We start from the raw sequence: 1,661 nt of genomic DNA, 5'->3' as shown, positions 1-1,661 counted from the left end.
TGGCGGCGTTGCTGGGTGCCGTGGCGGCGTTGCTGGGTGCCGCGGCGGCGTTGCTGGGTGCCGTGACGGCGTTGCTGGGTGCCGTGGCGGCGTTGCTGGGTGCCGTGGCGGCGTTGCTGGGTGCCGTGACGGCGTTGCTGGGTGCCGTGACGGCGTTGCTGGGTGCCGTGGCGGCGTTGCTGGGTGTCTCGTGGCCGCCGTCCGAGCCCGCCGCAGTTTGGGGGTCTGCGCCATTTTCCTTGGCGGCAGCGTTTGGCGTCTCGCTGGTGGGCGCGGCAGAAGCAGACGGCACGCCGCCAACGTTCTCTGGCGCGTGCGACGGAGGGGTCTGCTGCGCCTGGCCGTCATCCATGGGCCCACTCTGCACAGACGCGTCACCCACCGGGCCCGCCGTGACTGCATCGTCTGCGGGAGGCGAGGACCCTCGTTGCTGCCCAGAGGGCTCCGCACCGACGGCCTGCCCAGTCCCAGTTCCTTCACGTCCAGTGCCCGCACCCTGCTCTGGGGACGATGACGGCGCCGACTCCTCACTGCCACTGGCCGCCCCGTGCGCATCCACCTCCTCTTTGGACTCTTCGGCCGCGTTGGAGTTACCGGAGCCCCCGGAAGGTGACGGGGTGCCTCGCTGCTGCCCTGCAGAGGCGGCGGGGCCCTTCGCAGGCGCTGCGAGCTCCGCTTCGCTCAGCGGGCGGTTGTACAAAAAGACGTTCGTCACCGTCACACTGCCACCGCCTCTGTCCGTGCCGCCAGCTTCGTCTCCAAAGTACAAGTACGAGATTTCGTAATTCCGTGCCTCGGGTGTTGGCAGCGCGTCGGAGCTCCCCACGAGCTCGCCGTCCACGTACACGGAGCCCCTGCTGCCCTGCAGCACAAGCGCCACTTGGTACTCCTTCCCCAGCTCCCAATTGCTGTTGGGTGCGGTTGCCGTGCCGTTTAAGACCGTCTCCCACTTCATCTCCGCAGTGTACGCCAGCCCCACGAACTTCGTGCTGCCATAGTCCTCCAGACTCGCACCCAGCAGAGGCGCGCTCCCTTTCGGAGCCTGATGGATGGTCACCGTCGCCACAAGCGTGAACGCGTAATTCACAAAGCCGTACACGTGACCATAGTCCCACATGTTCACGGGCCAAAAGGCGTAGGACTCGGGTCCAGTGAACTCAAAGCCATTGTCGACCTTCTTTCCATTCGTCACAACTGCGTTCAGGCAGCGGTACGCGTCGTCCCACGCTGCATCACTCGACGCATTGGACAGGAATCCAACCAGGCCGGCCGTGGGCACAGACGACTCGGAGAAGGCGGAGTCCAGCTTTGCCCAAGTGCCCAAGACGGACGTGATTGTCCCCAGCTCCTCCGTCAGGGGGGACAAAAACAGGCCCGCGGTCGTCCTGTTGCCCCTCTCCTGCAAAAAGTGCAGTTTGTCGTTCGAGTACAGCAGGGCGCTGGAGAGCGGAGTATTTCCAGCAGCGTCGGTGGAAATGGGCCCGACGCGAAACGTGCGGTTGTTGTCGGTGGCCCAAAGGAAGAGCGCCTTTGCCTTCGCCTCCGCCACCAGCGCCTCCCCGAGTGGGTAGTCTTTCTGGGTGTACAGCATGACCCTCGTTCCAGCAATCGTCGCGGTGGTGAGGACGTCACACGCCGAGGCCGTTGCAGAGGTTTGCTTC

General features: G+C 65.3%; 1 protein-coding gene across 1 annotated transcript; it reads right to left on the bottom strand.

Annotated features, from left to right (window-relative positions):
- Window position 1: 1 nt before the first annotated feature.
- On the bottom strand, window positions 2–1,660 carry Tco025E_09021 (group II trans-sialidase superfamily; the record flags this gene model as incomplete). The annotated part of the gene is made up of 1 exon (XM_029375850.1): window positions 2–1,660. A coding segment is annotated over one exon (1,659 nt), but the record flags the coding sequence as incomplete, so codon positions are not given.
- Window position 1,661: the final 1 nt, after the last annotated feature.

This window comes from Trypanosoma conorhini (genome assembly GCF_003719485.1).
Source record: "Trypanosoma conorhini strain 025E chromosome Unknown Tco_14.4_contig_00952, whole genome shotgun sequence".
Taxonomy (NCBI): Eukaryota; Euglenozoa; class Kinetoplastea; order Trypanosomatida; family Trypanosomatidae; genus Trypanosoma; species Trypanosoma conorhini.
This window is presented reverse-complemented; position numbering and strand designations above follow the sequence as displayed.